The 20,037-nt window shown below is 40.8% G+C and overlaps 1 protein-coding gene across 1 annotated transcript; it reads left to right on the top strand.

Annotated features, from left to right (window-relative positions):
- The first annotated feature begins 3,158 nt into the window (after positions 1–3,158).
- Positions 3,159–3,746, top strand: LOC113278997 (exodeoxyribonuclease-like). Its single transcript, XM_026527712.1, has one exon. The coding sequence runs from the start codon at positions 3,159–3,161 to the stop codon at positions 3,744–3,746; it is 588 nt and encodes a 195-aa protein (XP_026383497.1).
- Positions 3,747–20,037: the final 16,291 nt, after the last annotated feature.

The raw sequence follows: 20,037 nt of genomic DNA, 5'->3' as shown, positions 1-20,037 counted from the left end.
ATATTTTTGTTTATTGTCATACGTTTAGTGTCTTCTCTTAATCTTTCTTCAACATATATTGAGACCTTCTCAGCAATCCCATTATTATGCTCACAATTGCTTTATCAGAACATAATTCTAAAGACTTGTAGAAGCTCTTATGTTTCGAACTCAACTAATTTTATCTTTTTGAGGTGTTGTGACTTGAAATCTGTGCCCAAAACCAACTTTCTCTGTATTTCCTTTTACCACTCTCAATACCAATACCACCCAGTAATACCACTCATCTTTTCATGAATCCAGCCTCCTAGAAACTCCGGCGTCCAAAGACGGGGCAGCGATGCTGTTCTTTCCCCTTGGGTCTGAGTCTTTTGGGAGTGTGCTGATTGACTCCCTCCGGCAACTAAGGACGGGTCGGGTATCGGGTATCGATCTTTCCCCTTAGGTCCGAGGGTACTTGGTCAGTGGGATTCATGGTGGTAAAACTCCATTTTTCTACTGGAGTGTTTGATCTGTGGTAAGGCTTAGGAATGACAACATCTTATGCACAGGTGGGTTATAAGAATTTTGAAGTATATATGTTTTGGAAAGAGTTGAAACCCAAGGTAACCATTATAGAGAGATCAAATGGGTATACAAATTCTTGTATTATAACGTTCGAGGGAGCGGTATGGCTGATCAATATAATCAGGGAAGCGAAATCTAGAGGTAATAGCACTATCAAGCCGTATCAATGGAGATTGCCTTTAGGCCAGGGATCTGCTCTACTATTGATTGAGAGAAGTAATAGCAGGGGGAAGTATACTGTTGTTGATTGGTTTACTGGCAATAGTCGTGAAAAGGTTCATCACCTGGTGATTCCGGAAGGTCATAGACAGGAAGGATGGATAAATTTCATAAGTCTGACGCAAATAGGTATTAAAAAACATGAGGAATTTCATCGTCGAGGAGCCACAAACAACAAAATTGAATCTTTGAAGCTTAACAATGGATGGCCAGATCTGCAGAGAAAGAATCCTCATGAGGGGAATATCAAAATCAAAGGAGTAGGTGGGAATACTTCATATTTAACTGTTGCATCAAGAGAAGGTCCTCAAATCTCGTATGAAGGTAGAGAGAGAACTTTTGATTATTGGGATGAAGTTATCATTTGTACCGTGGAGCCAATACCATTAGATTGGAGGATGGTTGAAGATCGTATTCAGGCGACTTTCCATTTTCAAGAACACATTAAAATCAGTACTTTTTCTAAGAATATGGGTTGTATTGTTCCTTGGATCAGTTAAAGATCATGACATGCTGATAAATCAAAAATCCATTGCTTTCTTAAGTGGTGGAATCAAGTTCTCTCGTTGGTGGCCATCAATTAATGCTATCAATTCCTCCATTAATGTCCAAAAGGTATGGATATCTCTGTTAGGAGTACCCTTTCATTTATGGTCCAAAAATACAGTGGAAGTAATTCTCAATAAATATGTTTCGATCATTGAGATTGACTTTAATGAGCTTGGAGGAATTAAGGTTCTTATTAATTGCAAGAGCAGTATCAATGATTTGCCACACACTGTGCCATTGAATGAGGAGGGCTTGATTTTCATGGTGGGTATTACAGTACTTGATTTGATGTCGGGATACCGCTCTGGTAATGCGGAAGATAAGCGCAAACAAGTAATTGAGAAGAAAGCTGTTTTGAGTAAAGAAAGGGCTTATAATACATCATCCCACGTGGGAAAGGAAGAGTCTGACAGAGGAAAGAAGGTTTTTCATCCGACTATTCAAATAACTCAAAGAGGACAAGATGATGTGATTACTCAAGGTATCACAGACAAGAGACAGGGGAACCAACTAAGAATTCGGTTATTATAACTACACAAATGGTGAATACAGGAGTAGTTAATGATTTGAAAAATAATACGAAGGGGTTAAAGAAACATTGGGTTATTATAACTGACCGCAGAGAAACTTCGACAGAAAAAATACAAGTTCAGGAAACACAAAAGAAAGACAAAGACCCGTTACTAGTAGAAGACCAAGACCAACTTGGCATGGTGCGACATATCTCTGAGCCAGGACCTAGTTATAGTTACTCGTATAATATGATCATCCCTCTGGTGGATCAGTTTAGGCATGTGGAATTTTTTGGTCCAACTCAAATAGGTAATACCAACTTGATGCCATCTCCGTCTTCTAGGTTTTCTGTTTCCATCTCTTCTCTACCTATTATATTGACGGTCAATCAGCCATTGGGTGATGGAGAATTCAAGGATTGTTCTGATAAAGAGTTACCGTCAAATTTTATCGACAATTTACATGTTTCCACTGAGACACAATCAATCCAGCAATTGTGGTTAGAACATTTTTCGGATGCTGCTGTCGAGGGGTTAAGTAATAGAGAAGAAGAAGAATCAAATAGTAAGAAGGATGAAGATTGTGAAATAGATAACATCGAAGATATGGGTAGGGAGAAAACAATAATCGATAACCCCCAGTTCAATCAAATTGTTCTTGTCACCAAACCTTTTGAAGTTTGCGAGGTAATTCCCATAAACACTAAGAGTCCAATTGAAATGGAATTTGAAGATCAACCTTTTGAAGAACAATACTGGTCGTCGGGAGAAGTTGAGGAAAATGGTGGCATCTTGGAAGTTGGAATATTGACAGACACAAATGACGAAGAAGAAAAGAACTTAAATCAACAAAAATTGCTGAAGGGGAAGGAAGACCAATTGAAGACTGAGAAAGAAAAGTTTCGTCAGGCAGTAACAAATGTGGGGGGTTCTTATGGGTTTTACCTCTTGGGTGATGGAGAGCATGGTAGAGGAGAGTATCATGGGCTCGTTAGTAGTGTCTATGGAGAGGGGGAAAGCTAGAATTTTGAAATCTAAAAAGGTTGCTCAATGTGGAATAACAAATGACTCTCTTATTGGAGTTCAACATATGTTGGAAGAACCTAATGTAGAGACACATGTGGTAGAAGATATTAGTGAAGGGGAGAAGACTGAAGTGAGTGAAGAGGAGAGTGAGGACATGGAGTTTGAAGTCGAGAGCCCGAGCATAATTAGAGAAGTACTGAGTCGTCTCAACCGAGAAAAATGTAGAATTCAAAGCTTTCTACGGGGCACAATTCCTGAAGGTTCGAAGGAGGATATGAGAAGAAGGGCAAAGGCTAATTGGTTCCAATGATAAAGAAAACAATTTCGTGGAATGTACAGGGTCTAGGGGACAAAGATAAAAGAATAGTCATCAACTCAGTACTTTTGAAATGGAATCTTGATGTGGTATTACTTCAAGAAACAAAACTCCAAGATTTTTCTGTTCAGCTCAGAAGAGAGGTTTGGTGCCACCCTAATGTAGATTATTGTTACATACCTTCTAGGGGAACTAAGGGTGGGATTAGTATATTATGGAGGAAGGATAAAATAGATCTCATCGAAAAAATAGAAGGAATTCATTCTTTATCTTGTATATTCAGGTCGAAGACGTCACATTTGGAGTTCTACATATCAAATATATATGCCCCAATTGACAGGAAAGACAGGAGAACATTATGGAGGGAACTAGGAGAGGTCATGGGGATATGGAGTATTCCTGGATTCTTAGGAGGGGATTGGAATGTTACAAAATCAATTGCAGATAGAAATAGAGATCGAGGAGTTAGTCGGGCTATGCGAGATTTCATAAGTTTCATCACCAAACATGATCTGGTGGACTTACCCCTTAGTGGTGCTAAGTACACTTGGTCTAACTTTCGAGAAAACCCATATTGAAGTAGAATTGATAGATTTCTTCTAAATTCATTGTGGGAAGCCATGTTCCCGGATACTATTCAGAGTGCAAATCCAAGGCCTGTGTCAGATCATACTCCATTATTGTTATCGACAACTATGATGAATACAGGTGCAAGACCGTTCAAATTTGAAATTATATGGTTGGAAAGTGCTGAATTGAAAGATAAGATGCAAGTATGGTGGAGTAACCTCACTTTTAATGGGAACCCTGGATATGCGTTCTGTAAGAAACTGATGGCAATCAAGAAATACCTTAAAGTTTGGAAGAAAGAGTTCTTTGGAAAGGTAAGCAAGAAGATGGATGAGCTACTTGTCCAGATACAAGAGACAGATATTGTTGATGAGGAAGTTGTAGCAACTCTCGAAGAGCGTATTAATAGGGTTAATCTTAAAAATGACTATATCAAATGGGCAAACATGAAGCACAAAAGGATTAAAAACAAGACAAAAGGACAGTGGATTGAAGAGGGTGATAGGAACACGAGTTTCTTTCATAGAATTGTAAATGGGAGGAGAAGAGCCAACAATATTTATTATTTGAGAATAGATGGGGACTTAACAGAAGATCGAAATATTATTGGGGAGAAATTACTAGAGTTTTACACTGATTTGTACACAGGGGATGAGGTGAACAGGCCATTCATGGAGGATATACATTTTGAAAAAATAAGTGATGAACAGAGGGAGGAAATGGAAACACAAATCACTGAAGCAGAAGTCGTGGTGGCTATTAAACAGATGGAAACTAATAGAGCTCTGGTGCCTGACGGCTTCCCTATCGAGTTCTACACTCACTTTTGGGGTACTATAAAAGATGACTTCATGAGCACGGTTCGTTTTTTCGATGTTAATGGCTTCTTGGATTGGAGAACAAATAATACTTTTACCACTCTCATTCCTAAAAGAGATAATGTAGAATTGGTGAGGGACTACAGGCCAATCAGCTTGATCAACACCTGCTACAAGATTATCTCGCACGTTCTCTCTTCTAGGCTCAAAAAGGTACTTCCTCATCTTATTTCGAATACACAAACTGCATTTGTGCAACAAAGACAGATCATAGACAGTATTTTATTAGCGAATGAATGCATCGATTCTAAAGTGAGGGATGGCTCGAACGGATGGTTGTTCAAATTGGATGTCGAGAAGTCATATGACGAAGTAAACTGGGGTTTCTTGGACACTATCATGAGCAAAATGGTAATGGGTCAGAAATGGAGAAGATGGATCAAGACTTTAATATCGATAGCTCACTTCTCTATTCTCCTCAACGGCACGCCTGGGAATCAATTCAACAGTTCTAGGGGGTTGTGACAGGGATACCCTCTCTCTCCTTTTCTTTTTACACTGGTCATGGAGGGACTTTGCAAGATGGTCCAAAAATTAGAGGTCAATGGGTTATATAAAGGCTTCACAGTCAAGGCAAATGGTACACAACTATCACATCTTTTTTTTGCGGACGACACAATCTTCTTCTCGAGTGATGATGCACAACAAATTCTCAATATTAGGGCTCTCCTAATTTGTTTTCAAATAAGCTCATGACTTAATATCAATCCTATAAAGAGTTCCGCAATTAGGTTTGGGGAAACAATTTTCGATGATGTTGTTGAATATAGCCTTGGATGAAATTTCGAGGAGTTACCTATTAAATACCTAGGGATGCCAACAGGAGCCCAGTATAGAAGCAAGAATATTTGGGATTCAGTTGTAGAGAGGATGGAAAAGAAACTTCAAGGGTGGCAGGGGATGTTCTTGTCATATGGCGGTAGATTAGTATTGATCAAAAGTGTTTTGAGCACACTTTCCATTTATCTCATGTCAGTTTATTCGATGCCGGCGTCAGTCGAGAAGAAGCTTAACAAGATAATGCAGAACTTTCTTTGGGGAACGGATGCCACCAGTAAGAAATATGATTTAGTCTCATGGGATAAGGTGTGCATGGACAAAGAATTTGGAGGACTAGGCATTCGAAATCTGCGGATAATAAATGACGCTTTACTGTGCAAATAGTGCTGGAGATTCACAACCGAAAAAGATTCTCTGTGGCGAAACATAATTGCAGAAAAGCATGGGCTCTCAAAAAATAAGTAGGATATAAAGAATATTAGGTCCTCATATGGTAGGTCGGTATGGAAGGGGGTTAACAAGAGACTGCAAAAGTTCAAGGAGGGTATTAAATATTGCATTGGCAAAGGAGATCAGACTATGTTCTGGACAGACCATTGGATCGACGAAAACACTCTTGACAAAGAGTTCCCTAATCTCTTCAGAGTGTCAAGGAAAAAATACCATAACATCGACAAGTTCTACTCAATTATTGACGACAACATCAGTTGGAACTTAGACTTGAGAAGAAGACTCACTGACAGGGAGATTGTGGAAGCAGTTAGGCTAATAACCCTTTTAGAATCAGTTAATATCAATGATGCCGAGGATACAAGGGTCTTGAAACATTCAAAAGATGGCACTTTCACGGTTGAGTCTTGCTGCAAAGCTTTGTCTAATAAAGAAAATTTGGCGTTTCCTCATAGGGTTGTCTGGAATAGTAATGTACCATCTAAAGTGACTTTTTTCACTTGGTTGGTACACCACATTCTATACTTACACAGGATATGCTGAAAAAGAAAGGTCGATGCTTGGTAAATAGGTGAAACATGTGCAAGATGGAGGAAGAGTCTATTAACCATTTATTCTTGTATTGTTCAGAGGCAACAAAGGTGTGGAGTCACTTCTACAGAGCTTTTGGACTTTATTGGGTTCAAGGAAGAGATGTTAGTATGGTGTTCCTTGAATCAAAGACTAGGATCTTCTCACCTCAAATGAAATTTTGTTTGGGATTTACTTCCATTTGCCATATGTTGGAGAATTTGGAAGGAGAGGAACGAAAGAACTTTCAACGGTAAGGAAATGATCATAGACAATCTAATTCTGGAAGTCAAAGCTGACATTTTGTATTGGGCGCAGCCATCGAGAGCGCTAGATGGAGTGCATTTTGAAGACCTTGTTTTCAGATGGGAGGAGCTGGTGAGAGAGTAAGAGTTTCTGTTTGTTTTGGATTGCACTGTAACCAACTTTATGAATCACAATGTTTAAATTTTATCGGTGTATTCTTTATTCTTTTACCATATTATCTATATATATCTTTATTTTTGCTGATCAAAAAAAAAAAATTCTAAAGACTTGAAGCCTAGACAAATAAAGTTCCCACATTGAGTGGTGAAGAAACTCTCTTTTCCTATTAGTCGAAATAAGTTTTTTTCGAGGCTTTTGTGAAAGTGAGAGTTTTGGGGAGGACACTTGGCAATATCGACCGTGCGCTGAGCATCGATGGATTGTGTAGGATGCACCAATATTGACCAAGAGTAGAAAGGATTTATATATAGGGTCGCAACAACCATATCTCCATCCTCAATTATCCTTTTGTAATTAAGCAGACAACAAATCAAAAATACACCGCCACTGAACGGGGCGAACCTCCGCGTACACCAAATCAAAGATATACCATCACGGGACGGGGCGAAGCCCCGCGTTCACCAAATTAAAAGAAAAAAATGTCCGGTGCGTAGCACGGGCACAAATCTAGTGGAAAATAAAACAACTTTGGAACTTGTGTTTATCTTTTTCTAAATAAAATTCTAAAATAGTAGAATTCCCGTTAGACCTAGCGAATAGGGAGGGGAAGAACATGTACCCGCCGGTGCACATATATAATTGCACACCCGAATTCGTAAGTATAATTTGTGTTTACACGAATTTATCCATAGTATACTTCACGTTTGAGGTTAATGATTTCTGTCATAAATTTTAAAGTTAAAGTATACTTCGTTTTTACTACAGGAGGACAAACCCTTTCTGATAGCGTGACTATCTCTAGCGTTAACTCTCCCACTCCAGCGATGTCACTACCTCTGGCGCTGGCCTTCTACTCAATCACTCACTCACTCTCTTATTTACTCACTCATTCACTCGCTCATTTTCTCGAAACTTCTAGCTCTCTCTAGTACATCTTGTAGCCTTGATATTATACCAAGCATTGAGCTTTGGTGGGCCTCCACCATTGGTGCCACGCTAAAATGACGAGGGTACCAAGTACATCACAATCTTTTCAATATTAACCTTGTAGATGATGGATTTTCGACAAGGGTAAAATCGTAAAACCATAATTATACATACTCCGGATCCGGCAATCGGATGAATATTGAGACTCATGTCTCTTAATAAAGCGTGAAAGCTCATACCGTAAAACCTCTGACTGAGAAGGCTGTCTCTCAGAGTATATGTAAATGTGTAGTCTCTCAGCTGATGCCACGGCGCATCTCATGAATACTGAGCAATTTCAGTAATTATTTCTGTATAGAATCGAAAGATTGGACAACTCCTAGACAGCATGCCTGCTAGTATAGAGCAACAACGTCTTCAGGATGCAACCAGGTTTTCCCTGACTATACAGGAGGAATATGACACTCCAACAAGTTCATATTGCTCAACTCTCAGATAATTAATGCTCCTAGATAGGAAGCCCTGCTAGTGTAGATCCATCAATTAATTATCCCTAATCGTAGCTGAATATTCAACTATATTCTACGATTCTTCGAATGTTTCGTTACTTCAATTTATGGTTTTCCCAGCAGAATTCCATGGGATAGTAATAAATATTCAACGAGCAGGCATCTGAACACTGAATAAGCCCTGATTAAAATGGTGCAAGTGTACTTAGCAATAATGCACAGACCAACATTTGAATGCGCAAACGAGCATCTCAAAAATATGAATGAATGAGGAACCTATGCAAAAATAGGAAGGAAAAATAATAATAAAAAAATATTAGCAAAGGCGCCAGGGGACTGGGCTCACCAGCCGGCCGGTCATGCCGTGATCAGTCCCACGCCCAATTTAATATTATATCATATTTTATTATTTTTCCCTGATCTCATGAAATTCTCTCATTCGAGCAAATCTCCTTCGTTTCAAGGAAATTCTCTAATTTCATGATATTTCTTTATGTCAAGGAAAATAATAAAATTAGGGAAAGGTGTCATGGAACCGAGCACCAGCCGGCCGGCCATGCCCTAGCCATGGCCAATCCCACACCTCACGGTTCCCCATTATTTTATTATTTCCCTCAATCCATGAAAAATCCCTTATGAATTTTCCCTACAACCATGAAAATTCCCTGATTTCATGAATTTTCCCTAAACCCACGAAAAATATTATAAAATCAAGAAAACTCGTGGGACCGGGCCCTAGCCGGTCCCACACACCTCTTATTTTATTATTATTATTTGTTTTGCTTTGCTTTCCTCATTCCATGAAAACTCCCTGATTTCAACAAAATACCTTGGTTTCAACAAATTTCTTTGATTTTATGAAAATTCCCTAAAATCATGAAAATTATATAAAATTGGGAAGAGTGCCCTGGGACCGTGCCCGTTGGCCAATCGGCCATGCCTTGACCGTAGCCGGTCCCACACTCCATCATTTCCTATTTTATTATTATTTTATTTCTCTCGTCTCATGGAAGTTCCCTAATTTTATAAAACTCTCCAGTTTCATGGAATTTCCCTCAATTCAGAGAAAATACATAAAATTACATAAAACTCGGAAAGTGTGGGACCGTGCTTGTCAGCCGGCCGGCCATGCCCTAGACGTGGCCGGTCCCACACCTTGAAATTCCCTATTTTATTTATTATTTTTCATCATCTCACGTATTTTTCCTAGTTTCAGCAAAACCCTGGATTCTGCATATTTTCTCAAAATGATGCTCGAACGCACACCAGAAAATATCGAAACCCTCAGGACTGAGACACGAACATCATGGTGACACGGGCACATCCCCTTGACCAACCAAGGATGACCTTAAGGCTTGCAAATGGCCGGTCCCACGTATTTTAGTTATTTTAACCTAATTTGCTCAATTGCTCGTATTAGGTTCGAACACTTTTCAAACAATCAGGGGTTCGCTCAAACGACCATCAATTGGTCCCATGACCACCAAGTGTCGGTCTCATGATCTCTTGGTCGGTCCCTCATCTTTTCACGGCTAGGTATTATTATCTACCGCTCACACGAGCATTATATTAATAAATGATTAAACCAGCATTTAATAATTCTTTCACCAACTGGTCCTCAAGAAACTTTGGTATTTTGCTCATTCGAGCATCTAGGCGTTACATGGTGGGCTCATCATCCCATGTGGCCGGTCCCTGCTTCACTCTACAGTTGATTTTCAATAAGTCATCAATTCATTAAAATTAGGGTTTTGAATCCAGAACTCTGCAAAAACATGATTCTGAGTAGATTCGAATACTGATAATTTTATGTTGATTCCATGATCAACACTTTTATTTATTATGCTCGACCCAGCAGTCAGTATTTTAAATTAATATTTTATTTGGTCATGCTACCAACAATTCATCAAACGAGCAATATTTGCTCAAACCGGCAATATTTGATCAAACCAGCAATATTCGCTCAGACTAGCAATATTTGCTCAAACCAGCAATATTTTCTCAGGTTAAAGAATATTGGTTCAACTATCAATATTCAACAATTCAGCAACACAGTTTGCTCGCCTTAGGTTATCAACATGATAATATCTCGTCTCAGCAGACGTATTTAACTCATGAGTTTCAGAACATTTGCAAATCATGTTCAACTCAGCAATACATGGACTCATCGTCCCATAAAGTCAGCAACTAGCTCCACAATCACGAGACATCAATCGTGTCACATGGGGGATATTAACTAGGGTTTTGGTCTGGCGGTCTACGGCACGTGTGTTCATACACACGACGAGAATGTGAGGAAGTCGTGCAATTAGTTGGAAGAGTCAGCAAAGTAGTGGGTGGAAAGTTAACCAAGTCTCCGCATGATGAGCAACTGGTTTTGACATGATTTCCCACTTCCCCGCTCTCTGATTCCAGCAACTGTCACACTTCATGGGATCATGGTGTTTTCGACCTAGCAATATAAAAGACCTCTGAATCATGATTGAAAGGACAAGCATTTTTTCTCGGCAAGTTCATACAGACAATCTTTCGTCTACACGAACTCATTGTCTGAGTAATCACTCTCAATTGAGTAAAATTCAATCATTCAGAGCGTTCTTATGCTGAATTCACAACACACCTACAATCTCATATCACCATTGATCCCACACATTTCTCATCTTTCCTCCTACATATCAACCCATCCTCTCTTGTGACCGAATTGACTTTGGAACGGCCATTGTTCCTGTTTAGACCAGAGTCCTACAGATTGGTCTCTCGAACTTAAAGCACTCCCTTCTTGCAGTGCATCTGTGTGAGGTTCAACATTTCGCTCGGTTCAAGGAGTCTCCACACGGACGTCTCTTCAATTCCGTAAAAACCAGCAAATCGTTTTTCCCCATCTACAGATTGGCGACCACAGTGGGAGATTAATCTCTCGGTTGTAATCTCACGATTTCACAAGATGGTTGGTCTTAGGACTAATTCAACTGATCCAAACCCGATCCAGAATCTTTCAAATGGTAATGTTCCTCCTTCTAATGTTACATCTAACGGCACAGAAGGCGGAAGAACCCCGACTCTGACAGAGTTGGCTCAAATCTTGGAGATTCACGCCAGTAACATGGATCTGATGAAGGATACGATGAACCACATACTCGATTTCCTCATCAAACTGACATCTGGGTTAGGCGGCATATCCGCTTCAGAAGTCCCAACACTGAGGATTGATTTGTCACCCGAGCCTCAAAGCAATAACTTCACTACTTATGAGAAGCCGGTGGATCAGGAAGTTGCACAATTGATCGAAAATTTGTGTGAACTTTTACACTTTTTCAGGGAGCGGCGTACAGACACGTTTGCGCACTCAGCCAGATATCATCTGACGTGCAAATAACTCCACCAACCCCAGCAGTTGAAGAAGTCTCCCTGGTGTCTGAACATTCGATCGACAACATCACTTTTGGAGAAGAAGATCGCATGGCAGATGAAGGACATAATCGGGCATTGTACGTAACTGGTTTCATCAAAGGCACCGAATTTAGGAGGGCTCTCGTTGACACAGGCGCTTCCACAAACATCGTCACTATGAAGACTCTCAGGATGGCCAGATTCCCACAAGGTAAAATCATTCGCCATCCCATTATAATGACAGGATTTGAAGGAAGCCAAAGCCATACATATGGAATGCGTATATAGATTTGAGGGTAGGGCCAATTCAATCGAAAGTAAAGTTTCATGTGATCGAACAAGAGCCTGACTATCACATGATACTCGGGCGATTGGGGCTCCATGACAACAAGGTGGTCTCATCAACCTACCATCAATATACGAAGGCTTTACTCAACAACAAGATCGTTCGCATAGTCGCTTCATCATCTCCTTACTCTCTGGCGGCTGAATTCATTGAATCCTAGAGGAGCATTCTTGAACCTCCTAATAGGATATACAGTACTCCACTTCCAAGTTGGAAAACTATTGAAGCTGCTGATGCGTCATCACTATCTCCAGAGACAGAACCAGTCAAATCACCTGATACACCGGTCAAACGCCGCAAGGATCAGGTCACGACTCCAGGATCCAATTTTATGACCATCCATGATGCATAAGGGAGAGTCATTTATCGGCGGTGCAAAGATTAGCAATTAATAAAGGAGATTGATCAAGAGTCTCCCCGCCCTAATGAATCATGCCAGATCGAGCAATCGCCTGATAATGAGGTTCAAGATGCTACGCAACAGTTGCAAGATGACACGAATTCTACTAGTGATGATCTTGAAACAGTTAACATCGGCACAGAAGAAGACCCGAGACCAATCTTAATCAGTTCTGCACTATCACTGGAGGAACGAACAGGCCTGGTAAATTTGCTGAAAGAGTATCGGGATATCTTTGCTTGGACGCACGAAGAAATGCCTGGTCTCGACGACAAGCTGGTCACTCACTGTCTGCATATCAGTCCTGGTTCCAAAGCTGTCAAACAACCACCTAGACAGTTCAGACATGAAGTCGAGGAACAAATCAAAGTCGAAATTCAGAAATTGCTAGTAGCAGGATTTATTAAGCCTACCCAACATCCAGCATGGTTGGCCAACGTTGTCCCAGTTAAGAAGAAGAATGGTCAAATCAGATGTTGTGTAGATTTCCGGAACCTGAATAAGTGTTGCCCAAAAGATGATTTTCCTTTACCCAACATTGATATGCTCGTCGATGCAACCAGCGGCCATGATATGTTCTCATTCATGGATGGTTACAGTGGATACAACCAGATCAAGATGTTTGAACATGATGCTGCCAAAACCGCGTTCCGCGCTCCCATTGGGAACTTTCACTACACTGTGATGCCCTTTGGACTGAAGAATGCAGGTGCTACCTACCAACGAGCCATGACAACAATATTTCATGATATGATGCATAAGAAAGTAGAAGACTATGTCGACGACGTTATGGTGAAATCGAAAGCTCGAGCATCGCATCTAGAAGTTCTGAGGCAAGTTTTTGAAAGATGCAGGGAATACAAGTTGAAGATGAATCCCCTGAAATGCGCTTTTGGAGTTTCTTCTGGGAAGTTTCTAGGATTCCTGGTCACTGCTGAAGGGATCAAAGTCGATCCTGACAAAGGAAAATCCATTACTACGATGCCTCCTCCACGCACTGTGAAGGAACTACAGAGTTTCATGGGAAAGGTAAATTACATCAGACACTTCATACCGGGAATGGCTCGGCTTATTGCTTCGTTCACTCCTCTGCTGAAGAAGGGAGCGAATTTCGCCTGGACGACTGTTCAGCAGGAGGCATTCCAGAAGATACAGCAGATACTTTTATCCCCCGCAGTCATGATATCTCCAGTACAAGGACGACCATTGATATTGTACACGGCTTCCAGTGATGTTGCTATTGGGGCACTGCTAGCTCAAGAAGATGAAGAAGGCGTTGAACATCCAATCTACTATTACAACCGAACCATGAAAGATGCTCAACTCAGATACCTGAAAGCTGAAAGAACGTGCCTGGCATTAGCTCATGCAATGCAAAGATTTAGAAATTATTTGCTATCTAACAAGGTCGTGCTTGTCTCCAAATTTGATCCCATCAAGTTTTTACTCTCGAAACCTGCTTTGATAGGAAGACCTGCAAAATGGCTGCTTCAGATGTCAGAGTTCGACATAGTATGTGTTTCTCCCAAAGAAATCAAAGTTCAAGCGGTAGCAGATCTACTGGCTTCCTTTCCAGGGGAAGATTCCACGACACTACAGGACGATGTACCAGGTGAATTCCCAGAAATTTCAGTCGTCAAGGAAGAAACCTGGCTGCTGTACTTTGATGGATTTGCTACTCCTAGCAACGATACTGGAGGAGCGGGCATAGTCTTGGTCTCTCCATCTGGTGAAGTATTCTCACATTCATTTAAGCTGGATTTCCACTGTACAAATAACTCAGCAGAATATGAAGCTTTCTTGCTAGGATTATCCTTAGCTAAACAGGCAGGAGCAATACATTTGGAGATCAGAGGAGATTCAAAACTGCTAGTCAATCAAATGAATGGGATATACTCTCTCAAGGAGATAACGCTTGCTTCATTCAGCGCTAAAGCGCAGCGACTCCTAACTTATTTCGCTGATGCAACTATCACTCACACTGGCCGGACCAACAATAGACATGCTGATTGCTTGGAAACCCTCGCCTCCAAGTTGCAATTCGAAGGGTCAGAGAAAGCTATCATAGTGCAGAGACGAGCTGTATCATCTACGTGGCTTAGTCAAACTGAAGATGCTCAATCAAACGACTGGAGAGCACCTATTATTCATGAACTGAGCAGTTCCGTTGCATAAGGAACAATCATCCTTAAAGAGCTAAAAAACTTCTTCCTGCTCCACGGGGCCTTGTACCATCGCAACCCTGATGCCTCTCTATCACGGTGCCTTGGCGATGAAGAAGCAAAGGAAAGGCTCGAAAGTGTGCATCAAGAAGTAGGTGGACAGACGCTGGTGATAACACTTTATAGAAGACTTCAGAAACTCGGGTATTACTGGCCCTCCTTGGAAGCGCAGTCAAGAACTTTGCAAGGATATTTTCCTAATTGTCAGAAGCATCCTCATCATTTAGAGGCCCTGACACTTTATTACACCAGGGACTGGAGGCAGCCTTACATTGAATACCTTCGAGACAATAAATCACCACCAGCAAAGAAAGATGCAATCAAACTCACTCATAAAGTTAAAAGATTTGTCTTTCTTGACGGGATCCTGTACCGCAAAAGCTTTGGAGGAGACTTGTTGAGATGCCTGACCGGAGATGAAATTCTAACAGTCCTGAAATAAACTCATGAAGGAGAACATCAGGGGAAAAAGAAATTATTTCTTCAAATTCACGAGAAATATTACTGGCCGACTATGGAAGATCATGCAGTTGCGTACGTCCAGAAATGTCATCAATGCCAGGTCCACGGTAACCTTATTCATACTCCTTGTCTCTCATTACATTCTGTGAATAGTCCATGGCCAATCTAAAGCTGGGGACTTGATATCATCGGAAAGATCAATCCATCATCCTCAAAGCAGCATGAATATATCATCACAGCTACTAAGTATTTCACTAAGTGGTTCGAAGCAATCCCGCTCAGAGGTACTACAGGGGTAACTATTGGAGCCTTTATCAAGGAACACATTATATGTAGATCGGCGTCCCCAAACATATCATCACAGATAATGAGACTCATTTCGCCAACAAGGATGTCGAAAAATTGCTCAAGGAGTACGGGATCAAACAGATTTTCTCCGCACCATACTATCCCCAAGGAAATGGTCAAGCAGAGAGTACCAACAAAACCTTGATCCGGATTATCAGTCGAACAATTCATGATAATCCACGATCGTGGCATGAGGAATTACCCATGGCTTTGTGGGCTTACATAACTGCACCAATGAGCTCGATTGGAACATCACCGTATTCGCTCGTCTATGGGGATGATGCTATACTCCCAGCCGAGATAAAAATTCCTTCAGCAAGATTGCAGCGCCAGTGGAATACGATGGGATGAAGCTGAAGTGTCCAAGTCAAGAGTTGTTGAACTGGACATGCTCGAATCAAGGAGGGCTAAAGTGGAAAAGTATGTGGAGACTTACAAACAGAGGATATCTAGAGCTTACAACAAAATGGTAAGGCCTCTAACTTTCCAAGTAGGAGGTTTAGTATTAAAGACGACAAAATATATTGAACAAGACATGTCTGCTCCTAAGTTCTCTACGAAATGGGAAGGGCCGTATGTTATCACCAAAGCAGTGTCTAGTGGTTACTACAAAATCTTAGCAGTCAGCGGAGGAAAGGAAGGAAATATTATCAACGGCAAATGGCTCAAGGCCTATTATGCTTGATCAATAACAAATAATTAATCTTTTACCATTATTCAAATACATCTCAAATGTAATTTATTTCCTTCAAAAAAGCATGCAAGATGCTCATTTGTTCATTAAACATCCATCAATTGAACAAAATTCCTCTCATATTATCCTACCTTATCAAAAACCTACACTTAGACTCTCTCGAATGATCACTCAGAGCAAACCGTCGAACAATTGATAATCTCTATAAGAAACCCTGTCAAGTTTCTTCTAAAAAATTTTGGTTTTTATCTTCAAATCCTCGACTTCCTTCTCGACCCTCCCCGACTCTAAAGCCAACATATTTTCCTCCTCCAATAAAGCAGTGGTCACAGAAATCGCATCAGTAGCCTCCGCCGCCCAGCCTACATTGAACCGCAATGTCTCACAGTTCGAAATCATCTCATCCCACCTGTGCAGTTCCTGATTCTTGAAATCTCGCAGATATATATGTTCCATCTCCTCAATGATCGGCAACAACCCTGCAACTGTAGTCATGAGGGTTGGTAGAAAACCTTTCCACACTTCGGTCGTAGCAATATGCCCATATCTTTTCCAGATTTTGGTGTAAAGAGGCGCGTGACACTTGGGAATGAAGAATCCACCGACCACTTCGTTGTCCGGGAAAGTATTGATCAAAGGAGCTTCCAACAAGAGTCCAGTTGTTGGATATTCACGAGCATACACCCTGTCTCCTTCCACGGATTCTACAGAGTCTTCGCAGACCTGGTTGCTGTTATCTTCAACCTCAACTATGGTCACGGACTTTCCGTTCCTCCTCCTTTTAGCATCAACAATGACACAAACATCTTCCTGTGACGATGAAATAAAGAAGTGTTTAATTTTATCAAAATTGGCATGGTAAAGCTTCAAGAGTCATAATATTTCTTACTCCAGCCTCAGCATGAGCCGACCTATACCGGGCAGGGGCTCTAACGGTCCGCCTGGGCCTCGAACTGTGAGAAGAAGGATTCTTCTGATTATCCTGCAACAAATCATTTTCCTATGATCAATAACCTTGATCAAACAGAAGCGAAGAGGATATGCGACTTACCGAGATAGACGCTTCTATTTCATGCTTCGACTGAAGTTCGTTTCGAGAAGATGTACTACCGCTAGACATAATGATGAAAGGTATGACAATCGAAATTTCTTCTGCGATGAAACTAACTCAGGAATGGAAGAAATATTTGCGTAAGTGTTAAACCCTAAATCTTGGAGATATATACAAGACACGGCTGGTACTTATCTTCTGAAGATAGTCAATTCAGTTGCGAGTTTTACTGAAACCCTAAGCCTAAACAAGATCAATACTGGAGATGCGGAGAAAAATAACGCATTGGGGACTGACCAAAGCACGACCTGGTCAGAAAGCCACACGGCCTTGTGAGTTATTGGTAGGCTCAAAAACCTACAATAAATACTGCAAGTGCACAACGTCTAACTAGTATACAATGGCAAGTACAGGTCGTTCCCACGAGGAGTGTGAAATACTTCTACTAATAAATACCAAGAATCAACAAATCAATAAGGTGATGTTTAACGATTTTTCAGGAATTCGGGACAAAATGAAATAATAAATAATTGTTAACAATAAACGGAATGAGAGCGGGTTATTAGGATTTTCGGTTTCCACCAAATAACTATGCAAACTCTACTAATTTTAAAAAATATATTACATGCTTTTATTTTCAAATACTGTTTCTCCGCTATAGTTTTCTTCGCTTCATGGGTAGTGATTCTAAAGCATTACCTATCAATCCTTGCATACCACGTCTAGGGATTTAACCGAAGCACGAAATATCAATTCAAAAGCATAAATAATCAAGAAAACCACATAAACGATTAAACACCAAGCTTTGTGAAGAAAAACTATTAATCAATCAAATCATTATTAAGCATATATCAATGTAGAGTTTTCACAATTAATTGATTTCTACCTAAACCCTAACATGACTCTAGCTAGACATGGTTTCTCAAAAGCCATAAAAATATTAAAATCAAACTCTAACTAATGAAAAATGAAGAATCGAAAACAAAACTTCAAAACCCTTCTCTCCTTCTGTTCACGGCGTCCTCCTCTCTTCTTCCGCGGCTTTCGGCTCTGTAGCCGCAGCTTCTTGTTGTCGGAACCCCTTTCTCTTTCTTGTTCACATCGATATATAGGTCTTGCTTCTCGAATAGCAACCACCAAAGCCCAGTCAGTTCCGGTCCATTTCTATTATTTGACCCTTTAAGTTCAGTTCTTTCTCAAGTCCGGCTAAGCATGACTTCTTAGTTTCTGTCCGTCTCGTGAATGCTGCCAACATCCCTCATTTCTCGTCTAGCCACAGGCCACTCTGTCTCGTTGTAAACAACTCAGCCGATCACCACCAGCAACCAGTTCAGCCAACATACGAACTAGTCTTCGTCTTCCAACCAATAACGACAACAACAACATCATCGAAACAGCACACCAGCTTGAGACAAAACCCAAGATCTGTTGATGCTAAAATCCGTCGCAAAGAGCTGCCGTAGCGAACACCATCTTCCCTTCCTAACTAAACTGATTGCACGCAATTCAATCTCCAACTGCAGCCAGCACAACTAACAGACACACATCCACACTAACGTTCATGATCAATCTCAGACCCTGGAAAATACCCACAGATCCATTCTCGTTGCTGCTGTGTCGATCTCCATTACAACACCTGAGACATCGACATTCCCATCAACAGCAGAACCCAACTCTTCTCAGTCATTTCCTTCCAAACTCCGGCCACGACTAGCATTACGTTTCTTCCATGTCCGAGCTCTCCATCTCACGTCTTTAATTATCTCCGTAGTTGTTCTAACTTCCAATAATGACAGGCTCCTCCAAAGACTGCAACTAACTTTGTTGCTGCCACTAATCATTTCAGCCATCATCATGTATTCATCGCCAGCAAATCCAAATCCTTCTCTGAACCTTTAACCCTCCTCTCATCACAACGAGCAATCATTGATCATGAAACTTTGCCAGCCAACTATCTCGTCATCATGCTCAACAGCTACCATCGTTCATGAGCTAGCTCCATCTCCTTCTCCATTTACGTAAAACAGCAGCAACTCCCTTCTTTGACCATCTATGCATCACTTCCCTTCTCCGGCAAAAACCAACTCACTGCTATTGATCTTTGGCAGTACATTGAACCAACATCTCCACGTTCATTTGCCGCTGCTTTCGAAAACCGAAACCTCAATTTCAGCCGACACAATTCAGGTCAAGTATCACCCGAGACTCCATCTGATCCAACCATCCAATTAAACCAGCACCCAATATTCTCAAGCTCAGGCCACCACACCGACTGTAACAGCTCAATCTCCATTCTCTGATCCTCTAACCATCGATGGCATAGCTCATTGTAGCTGTAAGTGTTGGGGTGCAATAATCAAAATAAAGAAAAAATTAAATAAGCAAAAGTTATTGATACTTAGCTCCTTTATAATGGAAGTGATCGATTGACGAAACGAACGAGCTTCTCATATCTCCACAACAGCAACAAGGCAAAACTTTGGAAAAACAGAGTGAGTCACGTGTTCAACACGTTGCCCTTAAGACATTAGCGCCCGGCTACACTCAAGAGTGATGCTATAGCCCTCACAGGACGAATATCTCCAGGATAAAACACCCTACTAGACCTACTACTAGCATATCTAGTAGATGCTCAACTTGAGCTTGGCAACTCCGAAAAAACCGTTAAGGAAAATCGCGAACTCTTAAGAAACGCTATAAAATATTTTCTCTTAGGAGTCCCTCTAAAATATAGAGCAACCCCTTTCCCATAGATTTTACAAAAGTAGTGAATTTCTTTATATAATGGAATAAAACAATTTAAGAAGTGGAAACTCCACAATGTGGGACTAATAAGTTTATATAGT

The sequence above is a fragment of the Papaver somniferum genome, chromosome 5, assembly GCF_003573695.1.
Source record: "Papaver somniferum cultivar HN1 chromosome 5, ASM357369v1, whole genome shotgun sequence".
Classification (NCBI taxonomy): domain Eukaryota; kingdom Viridiplantae; phylum Streptophyta; class Magnoliopsida; order Ranunculales; family Papaveraceae; genus Papaver; species Papaver somniferum.
This window is presented reverse-complemented; position numbering and strand designations above follow the sequence as displayed.

Coding starts and splice junctions, on each gene's coding strand:
- LOC113278997 (XM_026527712.1), top strand. CDS start 3,159: ATGATAAAGAAAACAATTTCGTGGAATGTACAGGGTCTAGGGGACAAA.